General features: G+C 39.4%; 1 protein-coding gene across 1 annotated transcript in view; it reads left to right on the plus strand.

Annotated features, from left to right (window-relative positions):
- LOC124603796 (ubiquitin conjugation factor E4 A) overlaps positions 1-25,807 on the plus strand; it is a 116,939-nt gene that overhangs the window by 53,993 nt on the left and 37,139 nt on the right. Inside the window, exon 7 of the mRNA XM_047136426.1 lies at positions 21,332-21,491. Within this exon, the coding sequence (XP_046992382.1) occupies positions 21,332-21,491 (160 nt within the window). The remainder of the gene's footprint in view (positions 1-21,331; positions 21,492-25,807) is intronic.

Raw genomic sequence — 25,807 nt, forward strand, 5'->3', positions numbered from 1 at the left:
TATGATGGCAGTGTAATACCTCTTCTAGTGCTACATTAAAGATCTTTGTCAAATATATTTGACGGAATATTTGATCACATCTTTGATCAAATATTTGACAAAGAAATTTGATAGTGTAATACTGGCCTAAAGGCCTTCTTTGTAAAGTGGAGAACATATGCACCTATTCAGAGCTCACACACACATGACCATTGTCTCTAAAGCTCAAATGTATAGCAATATTTTTGTTCTGCCTATCTGAAACTTAACATCTCCATACATGGTGAGTTACAACCTGTCCTCCTCATAATATTGATGTTAGTCCATCCTGAATTTTCCTTTGTTTGCTTTTACTGGGAATGTTGTGATTGGCGTGTATCACCAGATAGCAGTCTTGATAACGGTTTGGCTGGTGAATGTAATTCTGCCAGTTTCATTTTTCCACCCACCCAGCATGTTGTTGGTGTTTCATTCTTAAATTTAGGGGTACATAGATAATTTATCCATTTTTATTGTAACCACATTAGGATGAAAACTACAAACATAATTAGCATTGCACTGTAATTCCTCCACGATCGAGCAGTGTGGTAGTGGAGGGGGGGGGGGGGGGGGATGCCAGTTGCCTCATTCTACCTTCCTCAGCACCTATAAAAAATTTTCCAAAGATACAGATTTCAACATATTTGCCCTTTTTTGTGCTGAGGGAGAATGCTGTGGCAGTGGTAAAGAGATGGAAAAAGTAATAAATACTGCAAGACAGTAGACAATGGATGTGTTGTAGAAAGAGTGAAGGAGATAGTGGCAGTGTGAGAGAAAGAGAGGACGACACTGGCAGTGGAACGTAGTTGGCAGTGACAGAACAGCACTTGGAAAAGATGAAGAAGACAATGCCAGGGGCGGAGGAATAAAGAGGTAGTGGAAGTGGCTGAGAGCCAGTGATAATTAGAGGCAGAGTGTAAGACAATGATGGTGGAAAAGATAGAGTAACAGTGAGAAGAGACAGCAGCAGCAGGAAGGAAGGAATGTGATATTAGCAGTGAGAGAGAGCAAGAGGAAGACAGTGACAGTGAGAGGAGACTGAAGGGAACTATGGCTGAGATGCAAGAGAGAATTACAGACAGATGTAAAGAGATAATTACAATGAGTTGGGCTGAATGAGTCAGTGACTTACAGTGATCGACTAATGGGTGTGAGTGAGTTCCAGTTAGGGGAGATTGTGGGAGTTTCAGATAAGTTGCATGTTAAAAAAATGTGTGAGTATGTTTTCACATCAAAATTTTTGTGGAAATTTTTAAAAGCACTGAGGAAGCTAGAATGCGGCAGCTGGTACCCACTTTTCATTTTATTATGGTTGACCTAATTCAGAAACCTTCACAGGTGCACCCACATCATCTCACAATAGTTTCATTGCAGTTGGATGAATAATAATTGAGTGCATATCACACACACACACACACACAAATAACAGATCACTGCAAGATGTTGCAAAGTCACATTGTGTTTTATTTATTATTTTTTTTTTTTTTTAAGGCCAATTGTGTGAAGGTCACTGACTAGAGGTCAGTGTTGATCTTAGTTCAGAAAATGTGCCTAGTTCACAAATTTACTATGTTGTGGAACACTTAACTCAGGTTAGCTGAACAAGCATCACTGTTGATGTAAATTAACATGAGAGAAACTTGGCAACACCACTAATTCAGCTATCAACGAGATTATTGTGCTTTGACTGCAGATATTAATCATATTATTGAATGTTTTGTGTTGTAAAGATGGAAAAAAATAAGCAGTTCAAACTTCTCAAATTTCTTGAAGGACCTTTTCCACGACCAAAAGACATTTTAATGGTCAGTTAGTCATAAAGTAAATGTAAAGAAACAGTATAATTCTCAGCACTTAAGGCACTTGAACAAAGAACATTGCTTATGACAGTGGTCCAGAACACTAGGATAACAAGAAGTGGCGACAGTATGGTTTCAAAATGTAATATTGTCATGATTACCTTTATCATAGACATGGAGAGTACATCATTTGGCAGCTGATAATTCGTGGTGACATGACATTGGTCTTAGGTGGCATGGTGAACACAAACTTTAGACAACGTGGTGTCATACTAGGATTTCAGAAGTTTGCTGAGTATGACATTAATATACATACTGCAGAACATTGGCCATGGTTAATACTTCATATGTTTCACACCACTGTTATTCAACACTAAAGAAACATGTATCACAGAAAGCAGCAGAGGTATACATTCGCATTGTCTGCTTAAGCAGAGTTGTTATCAAACTGATTATTGGTTTGACCACTACAGTGATTTACTGGATGTAGTCTTTTTGGGAGTTGGTATACCCTCACCTCTCTCAGACCTTTGAACATACGTACCCACCTATTTATATTTGGAGCACATTACAATTAGCGTTTTGCACGTTAACAAACACTGCTAGAGGCGGGAGGGGGGGGGGGCGGTGGGAGGGGGGGAGGGGGGGGGGGGAGAGAAGGCTTGACCTAGATTCGAACTGCTGGCCCTTAGCACTGTAGTTAAGCATGCAACAGCATATTTGTCGACATACAACTTTATTTCATTCTTAGGTGGTATACATGACCTTGCCAATTGACACTACAACATGTCAGAAGTTACCATACCTGTTTCAGCAAACATTCATCAGTTAAAAGTTGGATACAAATTGAGTAGCTACTGCTGTGTAAAAGACGTGCAGTCGTTATTAGCTACTGTTAAACTCCAGGTACTTAACTGTTCACTGCTAATAGTTCTCATTTCTTTTCCTTAATCTGCTGTTGTCTATAAAATGCCCCCAACACATTGGAGCCTAACAGGTTGCCAGTCCAATTAATACCCGGATCCTGAGGAAGTTTGCGACAATTTACAATTTTTTAATAAATTTACTAATCCACTTACCTCTTTAGGCAGTATATCAACTTAACTTCCATCCTTCCTCTTTATGAATATGTATACATTCAGCACAAATAAATTATACAGGGATTTGTAGGTATTATTCTAAAGAGACTGTTTTTCTGCATTTTTATTTTTTTCCAAAATGAACAAAATTTTCGTAAGTCGTACGGAATAGTAGGCTATTGATTTGAAATAGCTTGTCAGCAGGAAATACTAAATGCTTCATTTATAGGTAAAGTGTTCTATTGCGAAATGGTTTTTTTTTTTCTCATTTTTACAAATTGGAGAACTTCACACGGGTATGAAAGCTTTCGAACCACCACGAAACACAAAGGCCTGTGTTACATGGCCTACAGTAATATCTGATCTCTTTGCCCACTACCTTTCCTGCAGCTTTCCCTTGTTTCCAATAGACATTGCATCTTCTAGCTGGGTTTGTTTTCTTTTTTCTTCGTGGCAGTTTCTCAGGAAAATGACATACTATGAGTCTGTTTGCACTTGCAACTCCAGATACTGAATGTGTGTCTTTATTTAGTTCTGCTCCTCCTTTTTTGAACCAATGGCTTTGCTAATTTACAGATATCTGCTAATGCACACTTCTCTGATATTTTGATGTTGTGAATAATCTTGGAATTCACAACTGCCCTCATAAAAATATGGAAGAAAATCTTTTTCCACCATTTTACAGACTTTCATTGGACGGCATAGTAACTCATCGCCTGGTCTCCTCTGTCAACACCTGTTTTAGACAAGTTGCAGTCTAGTACAACATCTGGCTTTACTACCTCAACATATCCACTCCTGGATTTTACACTGACATGTGAAGCACACATATTATGCTGTGTTGACAACATGTGTACATCACGTTTGTCTTCCCATTTCAAGCAGAAAAGATGTGCTTTGTGATAAAATCTCATTTCTCCTTTCTTTAGTTTTTGATTTGTTAGGTCTCTAGGCAAATCTATCCTGTTCTTTATTGCAGTTACAACTCCCAATATATTTCTTTCCCATAGTTCTTCAAGGCTGCAGGACTTGTATAAAATCTGTCCTGTATAACACATGTCCTTTTCCCAATCAAGAGGAACATAGCCTCAGCAGCAGGGATTAGACAGAATTGTCAACATTTCCTTTTCCTCCAGTATAAACTTCAGCATTGCACATGTAACCTGTTTGAGCATCACTTACAACATACAGTTTTATCCCATATTACTCTGGTTTGTCTTTCATATAAACACGGAATCCAATTCTTCCTCGAAAAGGACATATTGCTTCATCCACAGTCAGATTTCTTGATGGATAAAAGACTTTTCTGCATCTTTCTGTTAAAAAAGTTCCAAACAGTTCTTATTTTATGCAGAGGGTTGTGGCCTGGTTCTTGTTGAGGTATTCATAGCGCATTATTGTTCACATGCAGCATCCTGAATATGGCAAAAAAAAAATCTTGTGACATTAGCTGAGAAGCAAATGATGAAGCAAGCACAGGGTCTTCAGATCAATAATCCTTAAGTTTAGGTATCTTTACAACACACACATGCAAAACGATTGCAAAAAATTGATATACTTCATGTATCCTCACTGCTATCCATTTCTTCCATAATGATTTTGGTTTGATTCTGTTTGATGGCAAAGTTCAGAAATAGTATCAGTAGCATGTATATTTGTCTCTGACTTTACTTTTAGAAACATGCTGTGATCAAAAAATTGCAACAGATAGTCTAGTTCTGTTGATAATGTATAGACAGGAACCTGAATTCCACTTGTTTCTTTAAACAGAGATAATTCAGGGAGTGCATCAAAATGACACCATTCATTATGAAGGGCAGACTGTTGAACTGAATGACAAACCTGACTAATAGAAGCTTGTGCATTAGCTTTTTCATACTCACTTCCATTGTTCCTATCAGCAGCATAGGTTTCGCTCTCCAGCTCTTGTGAGGCATCGTCATCTTCTGAAAAATCGCCGATGCCATCCAAAATATTGTCGAGTTCTGAGCCATTTTTCAAGAGTTCTTCAATCTCTAAGTTTGACAAGCGTTGTCTCAGCCATATTCACTATTTATATGTTTTTACACACGGGAAGGATGCACACCATAACACAACATGGCAGCCAACATAGAACAAAACAACCTTCAATAATATTCCGTGCGCAATTCACATATCACTGGTACCATTCATGAGAGACTGGCATGCACTAGCCATCAACAATGCACTTATGACAAGCCAAACAATCTTGCCACTTAAAAATGTAAAACATGCATTTAAATCACAAATAAATAAGTCGGAAGAGAAGAATGTATGACATACGTCCTTTGGTTTTATGGTTAAAACATAGTGAACGTATGTAATACGTCCGTCGACTCCAGTGTGTTAAATTTTCCAAATCAATTACAAATAATCTCCAAGAATTCTTATGGAAGCAGTTGTTATCTGTACTCATTACTTTCTCCAGTGCTATTCTCCTTAACTTAACTTTACAGAACAAAAATAAATAAACTAAAATAAATTCAATTCAAACTTCAGCGTTTTGGAAGTGTTAACAAAAGTTTCTTTATTATTTACTCCATTTCTGCTTGTACTTGTATTACGTGATACCTATTCTTTTCTAGTGTGGCTAGATTGTGAACTGACAACTGGAGCTGAACTTGACTTAACCCAAAAAGTTTTGTTAGTCAAAGTTGGTCCTAGTTCAGTACAAGATAAACTGAGATTAGTATTTATACAACACAGGTTTCAAGAGTTAGCTTGATCTGAGTTCATTTTTTGTGCTAACATAATATCAACTGCTTATACAAGTAGTACTTAGTATATGGTAGTGCACTGCATCCAGAATTTGTATTTGTAATTTCAAAATATCGAATATTAATGAAGACTCAGTTTTATCACTGGTTGTGCTGTAAGAGTGAGGCAGATCTTGATCTGCCATGTTCGAGGGAGCATTTTGCTATAGGCTTGACCTTACTATGAGAGCTATTCAGAAAGTAGGGAATGTTTCCATCTGATGCTGCTAGGCGCTCGCTGATGCATATATTTTGGTATGTGGCACCCATCTGTGACAGTGGGAATGTCTCTGCATGTCTAATTTTTTCGATATTCGAATTTGAAATGTGTGCTGCAATCGAAAATCCCGCCAGTTGTGAGGTGCGGTCTGTGATACGGTTTTTGTTGGCAAAAAACCTAAAACCTACAGAAATTTATCATGAACTGTCCAAAGTGTATGGAAACAACGTGATGAGTGAATGTCACATCCAGCAATGGTGCATTCGGTTTAAAAATAGCCGAATCAACATTCGTGATGAAGAGAAGAGTGGATGCCTGAGCATTGCATCTGATGATCTTATCGCTAAAGCTGATGAAATGATTCCTGAAAACCGTTGCTTCACAATAACGGAGCTTTCGCTTTCTTTTCCACAAGTTTCACGGACTCTGTTGTTTGAAATTGTCACTCAAAGCTAGGCTACCACAAATTTTGTGCACGATGATTGCCAAAAATGCTTACAGAGCACCATAAAGAAAAGTGAATGGGGGCAACACTGACATTTCTGGAGGCCTACCACAAACATGGTGATTCATTACTGGATTAATGCGTAACCAGTGATGAGATTTGGGTGAAACACATCAGTTGCGAGACAAAATTACAATCCATAGAGTGGGGGCACACAGGGTCCCCCCCCCCCCCCCCCCCTCCCCAAACCCAGAAAATGTTTGCAAACTTTGTCAGCAAGGAAGTTGATGGCGAGAATGTTTTGGGATAGGCAAGGTGTGCTTCTTATTGATTTTCTCGAAAGTGGGGCAACCATAAATTCTGCCCGGTACTGTCAAACTTTGCACAGCCTTAGAAGAGCAGTTGAAAACAAACACCGAGGAAAGCTGACATCCAAAATTTTGTTTTTGCTCGGCAATGCTCGACCTCACGCGGCAAACTGCTTGAAAGATCTCCTTAATTCATTCAAATGGGAAATTTTCCCTCATCTGCCCTACAACCCCAATCTTGCTGCAGGCAACTTCCGCTTGTTTCCCAAGATGAAGAACTGGCTTGCAATGGAGCACTTTGATGATGACGTGGAACTCCAGGCGGGCGTGACTCATTGGCTGAAGTCTCAGCAGCAGTATTTTACGACGAAGGTATTTCAAACCTTGTCCACTGCTGTGATAAGTGCCTCAGTGTGTTTGGTGACTATGTGGAAAAGTAGTATGTCAGTTGCTCTTTCAGATGTATATAATAAAATTCATTTCTTGTACTTAGTTTTTGTTAATGCCAAAACGTTCCCTACTTTCTGAATAGCTCTCGTATGTTTCTTCCAGACCAGCATTTTTCCAAATGCCAAAGTAAAAATTTATAGATAATACAAATTATTGTCAATTCTATGATGAAGTGTATTATGTAACTTTTCTTGTATTTCCTTGAAGCATGAATCATATGAATTCATATATGTGTAAAGCAGTAAATACCGAACTTATATGCTTGCAACCATAAGTGATCTAATGCACTTAAGGAATAATTCCCCATTGCAGTTATTTATGAGATAAAGTTTATTTTTATACTTTTGCATTGCACTACAGAAGTTTTTGTCATTTTTACTTTAACAGTGAGAATGTGCTGAAAAGTAACGTCTCTGAATCTTTTATGCAAAAACTCTTAAAACTTTATAAATAAAGCAAATGTTATTAACGTTCTACATATTTGCCCTTCATATGTACATATTTATTTCTCAGCATGGTATATGGCAACAAACACATTTCTCCCAGTGTTATTAAAGTGAAATCCTATAAGGCATTCTTTGAGTTTTGGAAGCAGATGAAAATGGGATCGAACCAAGTCAGGACTGTGCGGAGGGTGGAGGATAGCAGGTGACAGTGAACCCAAAGTGTCTAATTGTTGTATGTGTCACAGTACTCATGTGTGGTCTGGCATTCTCATGCTGAAGGAGAGTATGCTCCATGTGTGGACAAACTCTTTGGATTTAAAACTCAGTTGCAGCACGCTGTTCCTCACCCTCTGACATAGTTACATTGCACACCACCATGTTACGTGCTACAATTCAGAGCCCACTAGTGGCAGAGGACCGAAAATATGTAGACATGAAAAATAAAGAAGTAAAATGTTGATAGCTTCTGTTTTGTTTGAAAACCTATAAGTGTTTTCACAAAAAAAATTAGAGGCATTGCTTAATCAGCACATCCTTGTATATCTTAATCATTGCACATTTATTGTTCTGCCTATAACTGAATGCAAGAGAGTAATTCTGATTTAACTTTAGCATGAAAACACTCAAGAAATTTGGCATCCTCTCATATTTGAAATCTATTCAGCATATGAATCTGGAAGATAGCTCTTCCAGGAAGTCTCTATATTCCTTACAAGATGTTATTCTAATGGGTGTCAGGGCATGTGATACCCTAGGGAACTCTGTAGCTGATACAAATTTTGATCAATTTTATTGTATCTTTAATGAAAGTACACGTATTTGGGTATTTGTGTGTGCTGATTTTTTAAAATGACTGAAATTGTCAAATTGGTTCATATTTTGGTAGTTATTGATCATAGGAGTGATTTACCCTGCCATATAGATAAGTTTTAATGAGTACATACACCAGTGTCATACGAGGGTAGTAAAGATACACCGTATGCCAGAGGAACAGAAGAGTTTTGGCGAGGAAGTTGGCAACACTGGTGAAAACCTTGAACTGTTAGCTTTCTCCTCGCGGTCGTTTGGCAGTTGAACGTTGCTTCTGTTTGGAGTAGGTAGTGTTTAAAATGGCTGCGCCGATTCAGAATCCCGCCAAATGCGAAGTGCGCTCCTTCATACATTTTCTTCATGCAAAAGGTCAGCGACCAGTGGATATTCACAAATAAATTGTTTCTGTTTATGAGAACATTATGAATCGACAAAATGTAATGAAATGGTGTTGTCATTTCTCTGAAGGTAGGACTGATGTTCATGACGAACAAAGAACAGGTCCGCCACTGTGACTGTTCAAATGTGTGTGAAATCTTATGGGACTTAACTGCTAAGGTCATCAGTCCCTAAGCTTACACACTACTTATCCTAAATTATCCTTAGGACAAACACACACACACAATCCCGAGGGAGGACTCTAACCTCCGCCGGGACCAGCCGCTCAGTCCATGACTGCAGTGCCCTAGACCGCTCGGCTAATCCCGCGTGGCGGCCATCTGTGATCTTTGATGCTCTTCTTCGGAGAATGGAGGAAGCAATTCGTGCAAATAGACGTCTCACATTGAAAGAATTGCATCAGATCATACTGGACGTGTCAATGACAACTCGTTATGATGTTGTGACTGTCAAGTTAGAGTACAGGAAACTGTGTGCGCGCTGGGTTCCAAAACTGTTAACGGAAGAACACAAAAAGAAAAGGATGGGCTTTGCACTCGACTTCCTCACACGCTATGCTGAAGCAGGTGATGAGTTCATTGATCACATTGTGACAGGTGACGAGACATGGGTTTATCACCATACACGTGAATCCAAGCAACAATCAATGCAATGGCGCCATTCGAATTCACCTAAAGCCAAGAAATGCAAAACGTCAATTTCAGCGAAGAAAATCATGGCTTCTGTTTTTTGGGACAGACAAGGCATTCTTCTGTTGGAATTTATGCCTCCTGAACGACAATTAATGCTGCTGCATATTGCCAGACTTTGAAATGTCTTCGAAGGGCAATTCAAAACAAACACAGGGGAATGCTGACAAGTGGAGTCCACTTGCTTCATGACAATGCTCGGCCTCACACAGTGCTCAAAGCACTACTCAAACAATTCAAATGGGACGTATTGGACCATCTGCCATTCAGCCCGGACCTTGCGCCCACCGACTTCCATGTCTTCCGTTACCTGAAGTCACATCTTGGTGGAAAATCATTCCACGATGATGAAGGGATCAAAGATGAAGTTGAAATGTGGTTTCGACAACAGGGGACAACCTTCTATGACTGTGGAATACAAAAGCTTGTGCACCGACTTAACAAATGTTTGGATAATGGGGGTGATTATGTTGAAAAATAACAAATAATCCAGTTAGTAAGATATAACTGACGTTTTCTAAATAAATGTTCTATTTAAGGACTGCGAGCCATTGTATCTTTACTTTTCGAAATGCCCTCTTACATTATTGGCCCGTCTGTCACATCCTCCCCAACATGCAGTATCCCTCACAACTGAACAAGAGAAATTGGCAAGTACAGATGGGTTTCAGCTGCCATTCACTGTATTTTTCATTTACTTCACCAAAATTCATTGGGCTGAAGTCAGAATTAGAACAGAGAAAATGCATTTTAGTGACATTTTACATCCCATTTTTGATAAAATTATCATCATATTTTGCACTTATCCTCCTGCATTTAGAGCACTGTTACTGCCAAGGGAATTTTCTGGCACTAACTTGATTGAAGCACATGATTCTTTTTCTTTTCCCTCCAAAATTGTCTCAAAATGTCTGTCTTTCATCGGATTTTGTGTAAAAGCAGTCAAATCGTCTGCCATCTGTGGTATAGCTTGTGTGAATAACCGCATCAGATGTGACTGCCTCATTGTCGGAAATCCTGCACATCAATATTGGTGACATCAGCAGCTATTTCAATAACAATACTGTTTGGGTCATCCTGTCTGAACATAAGCACATTGGAACTACACAAATATTTTGTTCCAACTATCCACTCATCCCTTTTCTACTTCCCCTTTACCAACTTCCTCTGGCCATCTTTCTATTTCCCTGCTATCTTTCCACTCTCTTGCCTTAATGAAAGGACTGTCTCTACCAAATTGAATGTTTCTCCATGTAAACTCATCATTCAGACTAAGCTCCTAGTGCTGTAGTGTTGGATGAAGGGATGAAAGAGTTCTTTCAGCAATTGGAGCAAGTACTTAGTAAAATCAAACATGGGACAGGCAGTAATCCAAGGAGACTTCAGTGCTGAAATTGGAAATACTGTCCAAGGAATGCACTTACAATCTGTGTTTGCATCTTATGGTCTAGGTCAGGTCTGACCAGAAATTGCTCCGCAAGCAAGAGTGTTCCACCCACTGGCAAGTGGAGCTGATGGGTGAGGAGGAAGAGGAAAATGAAGGCTGCAGCTGGACACTGCTAGAGCAAATCAGTCAACTTGTCAGACACTAGGTTTTACAAACTCTTTAAAAGTCAGTAAGGCTGAAGGATCTGTCAAGAAGAGGAAAACTAATACTGTCATCAGATAAGACTAGCTAAGAACTGATATCATCTTTGATCCTGTCTAAGATGCTCACAGGTCTCTAAGTGATGTCATTTTAATATAAATGTAAATACAAAATGAAGTTACGTTTTTGTTTGCGGCAGTGTCTGGCAGTTGGTTGAGGCTTGAAAGTAATAGGAAATATGCACCTTAGTCACTTTGTTACAACAGGTTTTAACATAGAGAGTAAGTATTGATTGCAGCACACGAGTCAGTTAAAGTGTGCATCACGTTGGAAGGCAACCCCCATGGGGGGGGGGGGGGGGGGGGGGGGGGGGGAGAGAGACAGAGAGAGAGAGAGAGAGAGAGAATAGGGATGAGTAGAGGGGATTAGGTTTGCGTATGTTTGGTGGCAAAGGAGGAAGACATCTTCTCCATTGTCAAGATGTAGAATGTGTTGTTGTGGACAATGATTAAGTTGATTTGGTAACAGCACATCATATCACACATTCTAATTTATGAGAAAAATAACAAATGCTATAACAGAGTTCATTCAATTTTCAGTTTGCCAGCCATCTACTTGAGAAAACTGTATTTCATATCTTCACAGTGCTTCCTTCACTGATCAGCTATAGAGCCAGACATTTTCTGCTGACACTGTCAAGAGATGCAGAACAACAGACACTGTTGCATTTACATCTGAAAACCTTCAACCAACACATTATTGTGAAGATGTGAAGTATTGCTTTTGTCATTTGTAATTTTGGTGTGATTCAGACTTTATTACAAGTAAAATAATAAGATACAGTTGCTGTATTACAAGCTGTTTCTCTTTGAGAAATATGTCCAAAATTACGGAAATGCCACTTCTACGAAGGACATGTCTGAAAACTTCTTAGCATACAAATCCACAATCAGGAATACTACCATATTCTCATATACCATTTATGCAGTTAATATTTTGACAAAAAGTAACAGAAAAAAAAATTAAAAAATTGATTGTAAATGTATTGTGATAGGTTCAAGGCTATGTCCAACTTCAGGCCCCTCTCAGATTCCTGTTCTTGAACCTTTACTGTGGGTTACATGCAGACCACCACATAGTCTGTGCCTGTGTCCAAAGTAATTCAGTCAGTTCACACTGGCAGTAGTATATTGGTAAATGCATGATTGTGTGAGCATACTCGTACACAGATAAGTCAAATCAGTAATCTTCTTTGCTCATCCACTCTTCTTAATACCTCCTCAATTTTCACTCTAATTATCCAGCTTGTTCTTATCATCCTCTATTGTGTACACATCTCAAAAACCTCCAGCCTTGCTCTGTCTTTCTTCCTCAATGTCCACATTTCAGCTCCATACAGGAGGACACTCCGAAGAAAACATTGTATTAGTCTTTTCATCAAATCTTTGTCCGTATTCCTGCAGAACACCCCCCTGCCGCTGCACCCATAACACTTCTTTTATCATTGCTATCCCGGTCTATATCTGTGTTGCCCTTCAGATTGGTTTTTTTATCCTGCTTTGTAGGTGTTTAAATCTTTGCATCTTCTAATATTTTTCCATTTGGCATTATCTTTACCCTTTTATTTCCTCCAAGAGCCTTTACTTTCTGTTTTCTTTGTATTGATTTTCATTCCATAAATCTTTCCTTAAGTTTCAATGATATGCAGTAATTTTCTGTATTAATTTTTCATCTGGTTTTAGATGGGCCATGTCATCTCCAAACCTCAAGCACTATATTCTTCTTCTGCCAAATTGTACCACCTTTTCACCCAGTGGACAGTGGCAAAACTTTTTCTAAGTAGAGATTGAGAAGGGTAGGAGACAGATGACAGACTTGTTTTACACCTTTTCCTAGTTCTAACCATTTGGTTCCTTCTCCATCCACTTTCATGGACAGTTTTTGATTGAAATATAGTAAGTGTACCTATAGGTTGTTTGGTTTACCAGTCCACTGTCTTTTCCCTCATTATGACTGCAAGCTTATATCAAAGGCTTTTCCCCAATTTATAAAATGCATATAAAGGTTCATCCATTTTCAATAAACCTCTCTTCCAAAATTCACACGAGTCCTATAGTATCTCTTGTGCCTGTATTCCATCCAATACCAAAGTGCTCCTCAGCCAGATTCTGCTCCATTATCTTTTCCATTCTTTTATTAATGACTCTTGAGTCTTAACTTTTGCTACGTGTGAATGAGTGTTATAGGGTTGTTCCTATGCTAACTCCATTTCTTGATTCCTTCTTTCTTTGGTAGTTGAATCATTGCTGTTGACAGAAACTCCTCTGGCCTTCGCCACTGTCATATACTTTGTCACATAATGTCAATATTTCTCTTTCTCCTTCTTTACATTACTGCTTTCTCATTTGCCATATAATAATATCAGCTTTCCTGGCATTTTCCTTGTAACAGCTCAATAACAAATGGCATTGAACTGCAGAGAAAAGTATGATAAGAGTCATTCAGTGAACTACTTTGTGAAAGTGACAGCATTTATTTCACAATTAGTAGTCATGTCATAGTCATACTTTAGATTACCAGTTCTGTCACTTATTTTCAGTTGGCTTTACTACAATTATTCTGGTTGACTCAAATTTCAGTAAGGCACAACAACTAATGAACAACCTTCTTTCTTTACTTTGCACATTTTCCTTGGTAATGTGGCTCATGTTGCAGTTATACCACTTTGCTCCATTAAAAGTTATGTTCCTTTGTTATTTATAATGTGCCACTGTTAAAATTGCATATAAGCAATGCCTTGCCTGTATTTCTTTCCCCCATTCCTGTCAATTGTTCCCTTATGCTCTCCCTGAAACTCTGTAAAACCTCTGGTTTAGTCAGTTTATCCAGGTCCCATCTCCTTAAATTCCCACCTTTTTGCAGTTTCTTCAGTTTTAATCTACAGTTAATAACCAATAGATTGTGGTCAGAGTCCACATCTGCCCCTGGAAATGTCTTACAATTTAAAACCTGGTTCCTAAATCTCTGTCTTACCATTATATAATCTATCTGATACCTTCTAGTATCTCCAGGATTCTTCCATGTATACAACCTTCTTTTATGATTCTTGAACCAAGTGTTAGCTGTGATTAAGTTATGCTCTGTGCAAAATTCTACCAGGCGGCTTCCTTTTTCATTTCTCTCCCCCAATCCATATTCACCCACTATGTTTCCCTCTCTCCCTTTTCCTAGTCTCTAATTCCAATCGCCCATGACTATAAAATTTTCGTCTCCCTTCACTACCTGAATAATTTCTTTTATCTCATCATACATTTCATCAATTTCTTCATCATCTGCAGAGCTAGTTTGCATATAAACTTGTACTACTGTAGTAGGCATGGGCTTTGTGTCTATCTTGGCCACAATAATGCGTTCACTATGCTGTTTGTAGTAGCTTACCCGCACTCCTATTTTTTTTATTCATTATTAAACCTACTCCTTCATTACCCCTGTTTGATTTTGTATTTATAACCCTGTATTCACCTGACCAAAAGTCTTGTTCCTCCTGCCACCGAACTTCACTAATTCCCACTATATCTAACTTCAACCTATCCATTTCCTTTTTTAAAATTTCTGACCTACATGCCCGATTAAGGGATCTGACATTCCACGCTCCAATCCGTAGAGACCGCCAGTTTTCTTTCTCCTGATAACGACGTCCTCTTGAGTAGTCCCCACCCGGAGATCCGAATGGGGGACTATTTTACCTCTGGAATATTTTACCCAAGAGGATGCTATCATCATTTAACCATACAGTAAAGCTGCATGCCCTCGGGAAAAATGTTGGCTGTAGTTTCCCCTTGCTTTCAGCCGTTCGCAGTACCGGCACAGCAAGGCCGTTTTGGTTAGTGTTACAAGATCAGTTCAGTCAATCATCCAGACTCTTGCCCCTGGAACTACTGAAAAGGCTGCTGCCCCTCTTCAGGAACCATACGTTTGTCTGGCCTCTCAACAGATACCCCTCCGTTGTGGTTGCACCTACGGTACGGCCATCTGTATCGCTGAGGCACGCAAGCCTCCCCACCAACGGCAAGGTCCATGGTTCATGGGGGTAGGGATTTATTCTTAAGAACTATAATTAAATCTTCCCTGTTTTCCTTTTTCTTTGATCATTCTAGACTCCCTGAGATAAAAATGTTCTTTAAGCAAGGCTGCAACCACGTGTAATGGGTACCTGGGGCCAGTGATTGATAAATTGAACTAAAAAGTAGTAGTGAAGTGTGAGGATTGTGGAAAGAATGACTCTGAATCCAGTGGAGAAAAAGAACATGTTTTATAAGAATGGATATGCATCAGAGAGGGCTGGAAAGAAACTGATGTCAGCCAACACAGCTCCAGCATTTTTCATACTAAAAAATTTGATCAGTTGGTTAAGGAACAGTGAATCTTCAAAAAGGATCTTTTCTGCTATCCTGGAGTGTATCATATTGAGTGTTGGTTGTGTAAGAGTAAATACATTGGACAGACAGGCCAGAACTTTTATATGAGATTTAAAGAACATAAAGACCTAGACAATTACAGATCAGATTTGATAATGCATTTGATTGATAACCAGCATCAGCTGTAGCAGGTTAGCGAGAACTTAAGTGTCTATACATTGCAGAGAAAGGATACTCAATATCCTGCAAGAAATTGAAGTCTCAAGGAAGTTGTCATTTCCATCTTCTTGATACAATTAATGAACACACTGGCCTGTAGCATAAAAATATATTAGTTTTATTCAAGCATGTCAAAGTGTGCATATAATGACACATTTTTACTGTTTTATGTACAGGTTCTCTTCCCTCTTAATGTTGTGATGGTTCTGTCTCCTTTCAACTGTTGGGGAGGCCTCAGCGATATAGATAGCCTTACCTTAGGTGCAACCACAACGGAGGCGAATCTGTTAAGAGGCCAGACAAATGTGTGGTTACTGAAGAGGGGCAGCAGCCTTTCCAGTAGCTGCAGGGGCAACAGTCTGGATGATTGACTGATCTGGCCTGGTAACACTAACCAAAACGGCCTTGCTGTGCTGGTACTGTGAACGGCTGAAAGCAAGGGGAAACTACAGCTATCATTTTTCCCGAGGGCATGCAGCTTTACTGTATGGTTAGATGATGATGGCGTCCTCTTGGGTAAAATATTCCGGAGGTAAAATAGTCCCCCATTCAGATCTCTGGGTGGGGACTACTCAGGAGGACGTTGTTATCAGGAGAAAGAAAACTGGCATTCTACGGACCAGAGCGTGGAATGTCAGATCCCTTAATCGGGCAGGTAGGTTAGAAAATTTAAAAAGGGAAATGGATAGGTTAAAGTTAGATATAGTGGGAATTAGTGAGGTTCGGTGGCAGGAGGAACAAGACTTCTGGTCAGGTGACTACAGGGTTATAAATACAAAATCAAATAGGGGTAATGCAGGAGTAGGTTTCATAATGAATAGGAAAATAGGAATGCAGGTAAGCTACTACAGACAGCATAGTTAATGCATTATTGTGGCCAAGATAGATACGAAGCCCACGCCTACCACTGTAGTACAAGTTTACATGCCAACTAGCTCCGCAGATGATGAAGAAATTGATGAAATGTATGATGAGATAAAAGAAATTATTCAGATAGTGAAGGGGGACAAAAATTTAATAGTCATGGGTGACTAGAACTCGATAGTAGGAAAAAGAAGATAAGGAAACGTAGTAGGTGAATATAGAATGGGGGTAAGGAATGAAAGAGGAAGCCGCTTGGTAGAGTTTTGCACAGAGCATAACTTAATCATAGCTCTAACACTTGGTTCAAGAATCATAAAAGAAGGTTGTATACATGGAAGAAGCCTGGAGATACTGGAAGGTCTCAGATAGATTATATAATGGTAAGACAGAGATTCAGGAACCAGGTTTTAAATTGTAAGACATTTCCAGGAGCAGATGTGGACTCTGACCCCAATCTATTGGCTATGAACTGTAGACTAAAACTGAAGAAACTGCAAAAAATGTGGGCATTTGAGAAGATGGGACCTGGATAAACTGAAAAAAACCAGAGGTTGTAGAGAGCTTCAGGGGGAGCATTAGGGGACGATTGACAAGAATGGGGTAAAGAAATACAGTAGAAGAAGAATGGGTAGCTTTGAGGAATGAAACAGTGAAGGCAACAGAGGATCAAGTAGGTTAAAAGACGAGGGGTAGTCGAAATCCTTGGGTAACAGAAGAAATACTGAATTTAATTGATGAAAGGAAAAAATATAAAAATTCAGTAAAAGAAGCAGGCAAAAAGGAATACAAAGTCTCAAAAATTAGATCGACAGGAAGTGCAAAATGGCTAAGCAGGGATGGCTACAGGAAAAATGTAAGGATGTAGAGGAGCATATCACTAGGGGTAAGATAGATATTGCCTACAGGAAAATTAAAAGAGACAATTTGGAGAAAAGAGAAACGCTTGCATGAATATCAAGAGCTCAGATGGAAACCCAGTTCTAAGAAAAGAAGGGAAAGCAGAAAGGTGGAAGGAGTATATATAGGGTTTATACAAGGGCGATGTTCTTGAGGACAATATTATAGAAATGGAAGAGAATGTAGATGAAGATGAAATAGGAGATATGATACTGCATGAAGAGTTTGACAGAGCACTGAAAGACCTGAGTCAAAACAAGGCCCCGGGAGTAGACAACATTCCATTAGAACTACTGACAGCCTTGGGAGAGCCAGGCCTAACACAACTGTAGCATCTAGTGAGCATGATGTATCAGACAGGCAAAATACCCTCAGACTTCAAGAAGATTATAATAATTCCAATCCCAAATAAAGCAGGTGTTGAAAGATGTGAAAATTACCGAACTATCAGTTTAATAAGCCACGGCTGCAAAATACTAACACGAATTCTTTACAGACGAATGGAGAAACTGTAGAAGCCGACCTCAGGGAAGATCAGTTTGGATTCCGTAGAAATGTTGGAACACATGAGGCAATACTGACCCAAAAACTTATCTTAGAAAATAGATTAAGGAAAGGCAAATCTACATTTCTAGCATTTGTAGACTTAGAAAAAGCGTTTGACAATGTTGACTAGAATACTCTCTTTCAAATTCTGAAGGTGGCAGGGGTAAAATACAGGGAGTGAAAGGCTATTCACAATTTGTACAGAAACCAGTAGGTAGTTATAAGAAAGGGAAGCAGCAGTTAGGAAGGGAGTGAGACAGGGTTGTAGCCTATCCCCAATGTTATTCACTCTGTATATTGAGCAAGCAGTAAAGGAAACAAAAGAAAAATTTGGAGTTGGTATTAAAATCCATGGAGAAGAAATAAAAACTTTGAGGTTCGCAGATGACATTGTAATTCTGTCAGCTGATGAGTTTGTAATTCTGTCAGAGACAGCAAAGGACTTGCAAGAGCATTTGAATGGAATGGACAGTGTCTTGAAAGGTGTATGTGAGATGAACATCAGCATAAGCAGAACGAGGATAATGGAATGTAGTTGAATTAAATTGGGTGATGCTGCAGGTATTAGATTAGGAAATGAGACGCTTAAAGTAGTAAATGAGTTATGCTATTTGGGGAGCGAAATAACTGGTGATGGTCGAAGTAGAGAGGATATAAAATGTAGACTGGCAATGGTAAGGAAAGCGTTTCTGAAGAAGAGAAATTTGTTAACATCGAGTATAGATTTAGGTGTCAGGAAGTCATTTCTGAAAGTATTTGTATGGAGTGTAGCCATGTATGGAAGTGAAACATGGACGATAAATACTCTGGACAAGAAGAGAATAGAAGCTTTCATAATTTGGTGCTACAGAAGAATGCTGAAGATTAGATGGGTAGATCACATAACTAATGAGGAGGTATTGAGTAGATTTGGAGAGAAGAGAAATTTGTGGCACAACTTGACTAGAAGAAGGGATTGGTTGGTAGGGCATATTCTGAGACATCAAGGTATCACCAATTTAGTATTGGAGTTTAGCATGGAGGGTAAAAATCGTAGAGGGAGACCAAGAGATGAATACAGTAAACAGATTCAGAAGGATGTAGGTACTGGGAGATGAAGAACCTTGCACTGGATAAAGTAGCATGGAGAGCTGCATCAAACCAGTCTCTGGACTGAAGACCACCCACTCATGCAGCACGTTTTTTATAGAGTTTATATAAGTAATTCCATGCAGTATGTGATTCCTCTACCCCCCCCCCCCCCCCCCCTTTTTTTTTCACATTATCAATATTCTGGCAACTTGTGGTATCCGCTCATGATGTCCGTTTTTTTTTTTTTTTTTTTTTTTTCCCCCAGATTTTTCTGGGTCTCTTTCATCATTTTGACACGGAACCTTAGGTTCCATGTCAAAACTGGGGTGAGAATGACCTCAGATGATTAAGTGATTTTGTTTGTAAGTAATGTACTGTTCTCTCTTAATTTACTGTAGAAACTTTAGCCACATAGTTCCTTATGTGACCTATCAGACTTGAAGATACAGTCCAATTGTCGTGTAACACAATATTTTCATTATTACAGTTTACACCAGATGATAGAATTTAAATAAGTGTTCCAAAACTGCTTGTGTATATAATAAAAGATTGTCAATATAATGGAAGGAAACATTCCACGTGGGAAAAATTATATATAAAAACAAAGATGAGGTGACTTACCGAACAAAAGCGCTGGCAGGTCGATAGACACACAAACAAACACAAACATACACACAAAATTCAAGCTTTCGCAACAAACTGTTGCCTCATCAGGAAAGAGGGAAGGAGAGGGGAAGACGAAAGGAAGTGGGTTTTAAGGGTGAGGGTAAGGAGTCATTCCAATCCCGGGAGCGGAAAGACTTACCTTAGGGGGAAAAAAGGACAGGTATACACTCGCACACACGCACATATCCATCCACACATACAGACACAAGCAGACATATTTAAAGACCAATAAAAGATTGTTGATTAAGCAACTGTTGTGCTGTTTCTTCATTTTAAAAAAGACACTACTACCACAAAATATCACTGAGAATTAGACTTTAGTGAATAATTTAGTCAAATTGCAAATGAAATTTTAACATTCCTGAAATATGACAACAATATGGTCTGGAAGACTGCCATTACGACGGTGTGGCTTAACTCACAGCTAATAGTTAGGAACTAAAATAAATCTCATTTGCTGTTGGCAATTAATCCTTAACTCAAGAGATATGGTATGAATATTTTCATACACTCTCTCCAAGGTCAGTTCTGGTGAAATTCTTCTATATCCTCCCCTACCCTCCTTAAACAGCCAATTCTATGATGTTTTGTTGTCAGCTGTGTTATTGCCTTCTTTGTTTGTTGTTGACATGTGTTATTGACATATGTTGTGGTCTCCTAGACTGCACCTTGTGAACTATATACCTGTTTTCTCCAGTTTAGTACAGAATATGCTCGCATAAATGCGTTAGTTTTAATGATCCTAAGTTTGATGGAATTGTTTGTCAGTGGATGGACGAATATGTTGGTGATATAGATCAAGAAAGAGCCAGAAGAGATGGCGATCTTGCCACTGCTCAGTTTCTCGAATAAAATAGTTAAAGTGCTCGTTAAAATCAAATGTGTTCTCTGTGGTGATAAAGAAAATTGTGGATCCCTGCATTGAATATCACTTTTGCAGACTTTCTTTTTGTAGCTATTGAGGGTAGTTTTTATGTGCACGTTTACACCCTAGAATTGAGTTTTATATGAAAATATACTTGCTACAGAGATACTATATTTCTTCAGAATGTAAAATTCAGTTGTCTAACAGTTCACTTGTGTGTGTTATTTTAAAAAAAAACAACACAAAATGTGTGATATTCCAGGGTTAATTTATCACAATAAGATCAAGAAGTAGTATTCAAACAACACTTAAGTAATTGTAAAACTAAATGTTATTTAACTTAAATTCAAAATTTCAAATGATTTGTACCTTAAATATTGGTTTAAACACAGGTATCCCAGAGACCTTGTCTTGTAGTATACATTACAGTGAAGTCAGCTCGTGAGTTAAGGGTTAATTGAGGTGTTGCGCAAAATGGTGGGAAACTTGACCGCCTTCCAACGTTATGAAAACTTTGGATGAGCTGGAATTACTCAAGAACTGACATATCTCCTTTGGTATCTGAAACCATGCTATTTGCAGTTTTTTCCACAGCTTTTGAAGAGCACATGGTGTGTAAATTACAAAGGCTGCACATGGGTTGAAGTGTTCTAATAAATATTCACTCTGGATGGACAATTTCCAGGTGCAAACTAATAGTTATGTGTAAAAGCTTTTGTACTGAATTCTGTAATGACTTTTATGAATTGTTGTATTACAGGTTTGATAACATCTTAGGTCGTGAAACAATACATACTCTGGAGTTTTTAACATCGGAAATCACTTCAATTTTCACACATCCTACAATGGTTGATCGAATTGCTGCAATGCTAAATTATTTCCTTTGTCATCTGGTTGGACCAAAGAAGAAAAATTTTAAGGTAAAACATATAACATTATTAATAGTGGTACATTTAAGCCCCAGAGTTGTTTTTTGCAGTCGTGCCATAAGATTCAGGGGCTTATTCTGTGAAAATACTCCTATAATATTTTTCTTATAGTGAAAAGCCATTAGAATTTAATGGGTAGTTTCATAAACTTAAACAGAACTACATGTATGAGTAATTGTTAAACAAAGATCAATGATATAAGCAGAAAAATACCTTTTATTGGTTTTGTGCTAACCTTCATAATTGTGGTAAAACAATAACTCAGCTTATACATTCCAGAAACAGTGTATTCTTCAGACCATTGTTAGACATGATGGTGTGTGACTGGGAGAAGGATTTTGACTCAGGCCTGTGGAAATACCAGCTAGCAATGCTTGCAGCAAGAAGCAGAATGCCAATAACTGCAATTAACACACATTTCATTACTAAACACAGACATACAAATGTGAGTGCACAGTACAATTTTTCCCATTGAACTGTGCAAGTCAAAGACATTATTCCTCAAGAGGCTAAACATGTTGCATTGCCAGAGAGTCTTGTTTTCTGATGTTTTACAAACCTGCACCACCAAAGCATTGACAGAAGGAGGTCGCCGAAGGTTGCAGTTGCTAATGTCATCTTTGTATAGTTGCGCATGACCAGCCATGCTGTGGATGGCTGCAATGCAGAACTGTTTCTCAGAAAGAAGAAGAAACATAGTGCTGGTGTTCCTCTCCCCTTCTTAGTACAGGTGATAATGGATAGAGTGAGGGGAGGGGGGGGGCAGATGTCAGTGGGGACAATTGTAGGAGTATTGTTGATTGGCTTTAAGATTATCAAGCTGTGATGCAGAGTACTCAGCTGTGGAAATGATGGGAGAGGATATGTGATTTTATTTGTCTGTGTCTGTGTGCTCACTGGCCGCAGTCGTTTCCAAGGAACCATGATCATTAGGAAACGATTGGGTGATAGCTGTGATGCTATTGCTATAAGTTCAGTGCCATTGGATAGTTTGTAGCACTGCATGAACTGTCTAGAAATAAAACCATTCTCAACATGTCATTCCTCACACTATCCTTCGACCACAATGAAGGCCTCTATCAGTTTCATGTTTGTCATTTGGCTGGAATAGTTGCACATCAAGGCTCATCTTGAACACATTCTCAGTATTCTCAGTGTTTGGTGTTCTAACCTGCTGTGGAGTGACTTGAATGTTGTCATCAGTCCAAGCAGTCGCTAAGACAGCTGTGGTGGTTATACCTCATAAAATCCATATGGTTTTGAGGTGATGCATTGAATGTGACTGGCTCCCATGTAGTAAAATGTTGAAAGTGTTGTCTCCCCATTTCCAGTACCTGATGTGGCCCAGAACACTGTGGCTGCACTGCTAGTCTTGTTGTATCACCCCATAACATGATGTACCATCAGTCTGCTGAAGCCTTGTGCACGAAATTTCTTGGTGAGCCATGGGGCTGGGGGCCAGTATTCTTAGTTGTGTAATGTGTTGTTTCACTCACTGGACTCGAGCTAGTAGTTTTGTAGTCATCGGTGGTTTTACCAGGAAGATGAAATCTGCTAGTAGATTGAGTGGCTCATCATATAAAATCTTTACCAAAGAGGAACTTGGTCTTCTTTAAACGCGGAATGCTTGCCTAAAAGAACCTAGGGTAACAAATGTGTTTACTGGCCCCCATGACACACAAATGCTTTCTGAATGTTTGATGCCAAATTTCCACCAAGCCATTGTTCTGTGGATGGTAGACTGTGTTGCAGTAATGCTGGATGCCGCAAAGGTTACATACTTTGGAGAATACTGCAAACTCAAATTGACAGCCTTGGTCAGTAGTGATGGATGCTGGGCAGCGGAAACACTCTTTCCACAACTGTACAAAAGCCTTTACTTTGAATCCTCCATTATGTCTGAAAAGTGTGCTGCCTCAACCCAGCGGTGGAAGCGGTTTTTTGTGGAAAGAATATACCAGGAACCTTCTGACTCCAATAGGCCAACCAATTCGGGGGATGGGGGGTGGGGGGGGGGGGGGGGAGGAGGAGGAGGACATATTACAACTGACCTTTGAGTATTTCATGTCGCCCTTGTTGACTAGCCTTGTAGCATTGGCAAGCATGCAGGGTTGGGTCCACAGTTTGCAGTCTTGCTTCACATCCAGTCCAACAAATCAGTCTGTAAGAAGTTTAGTAGTGAAGTAGACTTTCTCATAGTGAGTGGAAATAGCAAGCAGAGGTGGTTTTGTGACATGTCACGCCAGACCTGCGTGGAGGAACCAGGGATAGTGTGTTGCTCGAGCTTCAGACACGTCATAATATCTTGTAGTAGGCGGCAGATTTGCGTATCCTGTTGTTGGGCCTTGCTTGAGTTTGTCATTGTCGATATCAGCTGATAGTGCACTTACTTGAGATATGTAATCAGCCATGTCATTGGCTGCCTTGAAATGCTGAATGTTAGTGGTAAATTGTGCAACATAATCAAGGTGACGGAAATGGCAAGAACAGTCTTCTGCTGGATAAGTATAGAATCTGGCCGATGTCAGTGGTCTGTGCAAATAGTGGGTGCCTACCTTCATTGTCATCCTTGAAGTGCTGCACTGCCTCATATATAGCAAGCAGTTCTCTATTATAAGCTGATCACTTACCTTTAGGATTAGTTAGCTTTTGTAAGAAGCAGTGTAATGGTTGTTGCTTGCCTGAGACTGACTGTTGTAGCACAGCTCTGAGTGCAGTGTCACTCACGTAAAAGGTAATTGAAAAGGAGCTTTTTTGCATTTGATGGGTTAATATTGTACCATGTACAAAGCTAAGCTTAATTCAAGCGAATGCTTGTTGCATGTGAGGATCCAAGCGAGCGAGAGCCTGCTTGCCACATGTGTTTCTGCTGCCAGCCAACAAGGCTGTCAACAGTGCCTGTATGTCTGCAGTAAATGTGGCAAGTGATGTCTATAGAAGTTAACCATGCAGGGAAATCACCACAGATCATGATAATTCTTGGGTCATTGAAGCTGACGGAGTTCCGTACATTGAGTCATAGGTTGAACCCCATTTTGACTAACAGTGTCCAGATATGTGACTTCGATTGTCAAAGTTGACATTTGTCATTGTTTATCACTACACTGAAAAGTTCAAGGGTCTCATAAGTGAGTGTAAGATGTTCCTCTTGTTCTTGCAGTAATGCCAAAAAACTAATATATCATCCAGGTATGCACAGTAAAAAGGAAATTTGAAGAGAGAGAGGCTGAACTGTGTTATCATTCTTTTGAATATATCCTTAGCAGCCATGGGAATTTGCAGGTAAACATGCTATAATCTAGAACACTAAACACAGAAGAACCTGCCAAGTTGCAAGTAAAATCTTGAATGTTCGGTGTCGGGTAACTATCAGGTACTGCGCAATTGTTGAGGATCCGATTATCACCACATAACATGTATGTTCCGTCACCACATAACATGTATGTTCCGTCTTTTTTGGAAACCAAGTGTGTGGGTGGGATATCTGACACTCTGCTATGCCAGATTGCAGTAATTTGTTGATAACAGTTTTAGCTTTTCATAGTCTGTCTGGCACCAGTCCGTGCACGTTGGTTGTGGACTTCGTGTCATGTCCAATACCTCTCCAATTAAATGCCACATTTGTCGTCTGGGGAGTACAGGGACCACACGTAGAAGAAGTGCGCATACTGTTGGATAAGTTCACTGTACTGACCTGTATTGGAGATGACTTGTGCAGTGTCCTAACTATGTGTGTCATTTGCTGGTGTCAGGACAGGTACTGTCTCATTCATGCTAAGTCTGCATGTCATTTGCTGGTGTCAGGGTAGATACTGTCTTATTCATGCTGGGTATTGACGCTGTTCTTGCCTTAAGTGCTGCTACCTAACAAAAGTATTTTTGTGTTCAGTTCGAGATTCTCACTGCAAAGCCTTTAAGCTCTTCTTTTCCCTTCCTTCATAATGCTTCATCACTTTTTGTATTTCCAATTCTAAAGTCTGAGGGTCATTAAGTAGTTGCAGATGGATGTCATGTGTAGGGATTGAGGAAGACGCTGTTAGAATAGACTCCTCCTGAACTGCCTGTGGACGTGGTGGCAGACTGTTAGTGATGTGGATATCCACTCTCTGCTGCTGCTTTGCCTGAGATACCTCGTGTTAGATTTGGGGAGAAATGAAATTAATGGAGAAAATCTGCACTCAAGATCTAGTATCAAACATCAGTGACCAGAAAAGTGCCATGGAAATTTCTCATGCCAACTGACAGCCTTGGTGCACATGACAATTCCAAAAAGTTTGATGAAGATAGACGGCAGATGTCGCAAACTC

Source organism: Schistocerca americana, chromosome 1, assembly GCF_021461395.2.
Source record: "Schistocerca americana isolate TAMUIC-IGC-003095 chromosome 1, iqSchAmer2.1, whole genome shotgun sequence".
NCBI lineage: Eukaryota > Metazoa > Arthropoda > Insecta > Orthoptera > Acrididae > Schistocerca > Schistocerca americana.